Here is a 1,630-nt window from a genome sequence, read left to right as displayed (position 1 = left end):
GGGTAAGGTCATTCCTTCTCTGAACGGAAAATTGACCGGTATGTCGATTCGTGTGCCTACAACGGATGTGTCCGTTGTTGACCTGACTTGCTCTTTGGAGAAGGAGGCTACTTATGATCAGATCATGGAAGCGATTAAGAAGGCTGCTGACGGACCCTTGAAGGGCATCTTAGCTTACACTGATCATGATGCTGTATCTACCGATTTCATTCATGACAAGGCATCGTCCACTGTCGACATCAAAGCTGGCATTTCCCTCAATCCCACTTTCGTGAAGCTTATCTCTTGGTATGACAATGAGTGGGGTTATTCCAACAGACTCTGCGATCTCGCTGCCCACGTTGGCAAGACTTGCGGTTTCTAGAAATTTAATTTTTCCCGATTTTTGAGATAATTTCAGATAATATCAATGGCAAACGTGAGCAAGCTAGTACGTCCCACTAGCCGCCCCGGGGACAGCCAGTACCCGATTTTCGCTCCGCCAAATCGTTATTCAAGAGAACTTTGTTTTGGATTGTACAGACCATGGTCGCTAAACTTGGCATCAACGGTTTTGGACGTATCGGAAGGTTGGTGTTCCGTGCTTCGTTGGAGCATGAAGGCCTTGTCCCTGTTGCGATCAACGAACCCTTCATGGATCTTGAATATATGATGTACCAGCTCAAGTATGATACTGTCCATGGAAGATTCCCAGGCACCGTCGAGGCTAAGGGCGACAAGCTCGTGGTTAACGGCAAGGAGATTACTGTGTTCCGTGAGAAGGAGCCCTCCAACATTGCCTGGGCATCTGCTGGCGTTGACATAGTTTGCGAGTCTACTGGAATTTTCACTACTCAGGAACTTGCATCCAAGCATATCGCCGGAGGTGCGAAGAAGGTCATTATTTCGGCTCCTCCGAAGGATGCTGTCCCTATGTTTGTCATGGGTGTGAATCACACCGAGTACAAGACTGAGATCAACGTACTTTCTAACGCATCCTGCACCACCAATTGCTTGGCCCCGTTGGCTAAGGTGGTACACGAGGCTTTTGGTATTAAAGAGGGCCTGATGACCACCGTCCATTCCATGACTGCAAACCAGCTTACTGTCGACGGCCCTTCCCGTGGTGGTAAGGACTGGCGAGCCGGCAGAGCTGCTGGTGTCAACATCATCCCCTCGTCCACTGGAGCTGCTAAAGCTGTGGGTAAGGTCATTCCTTCTCTGAACGGAAAATTGACCGGTATGTCGATTCGTGTGCCTACAACGGATGTGTCCGTTGTTGACCTGACTTGCTCTTTGGAGAAGGAGGCTACTTATGATCAGATCATGGAAGCGATTAAGAAGGCTGCTGACGGACCCTTGAAGGGCATCTTAGCTTACACTGATCATGATGCTGTATCTACCGATTTCATTCATGACAAGGCATCGTCCACTGTCGACATCAAAGCTGGCATTTCCCTCAATCCCACTTTCGTGAAGCTTATCTCTTGGTATGACAATGAGTGGGGTTATTCCAACAGACTCTGCGATCTCGCTGCCCACGTTGGAAGACTTGCGGTTTCTAGAAATTTAATTTTTCCCGATTTTTGAGATAATTTCAGATAATATCAATGGCAAACGCGAGCAACCTACTAGGTCCCACCAGCCACCC

At 48.5% G+C, this 1,630-nt stretch overlaps 2 protein-coding genes across 2 annotated transcripts; both read left to right on the top strand.

The window, feature by feature from the left end:
• Positions 1-40: 40 nt before the first annotated feature.
• On the top strand, positions 41-364 carry GNI_051970 (glyceraldehyde-3-phosphate dehydrogenase; the record flags this gene model as incomplete). The annotated part of the gene is made up of 1 exon (XM_011131496.1): positions 41-364. The coding sequence occupies one exon, from the start codon at positions 41-43 to the stop codon at positions 362-364; it is 324 nt and encodes a 107-aa protein (XP_011129798.1).
• A 161-nt stretch (positions 365-525) lies between these two features.
• On the top strand, positions 526-1,569 carry GNI_051960 (glyceraldehyde-3-phosphate dehydrogenase; the record flags this gene model as incomplete). Its single annotated transcript, XM_011131495.1, has 1 exon — positions 526-1,569. One exon carries the CDS (start codon positions 526-528, stop codon positions 1,567-1,569), a length of 1,044 nt encoding a protein of 347 aa, XP_011129797.1.
• Positions 1,570-1,630: the final 61 nt, after the last annotated feature.

This window comes from Gregarina niphandrodes, assembly GCF_000223845.1.
Source record: "Gregarina niphandrodes unplaced genomic scaffold scaffold00007, whole genome shotgun sequence".
NCBI lineage: Eukaryota > Apicomplexa > Conoidasida > Eugregarinorida > Gregarinidae > Gregarina > Gregarina niphandrodes.
The sequence above is the reverse complement of the archived record's forward strand: the minus strand, read 5'-3'. Positions and strand labels throughout refer to the sequence as shown.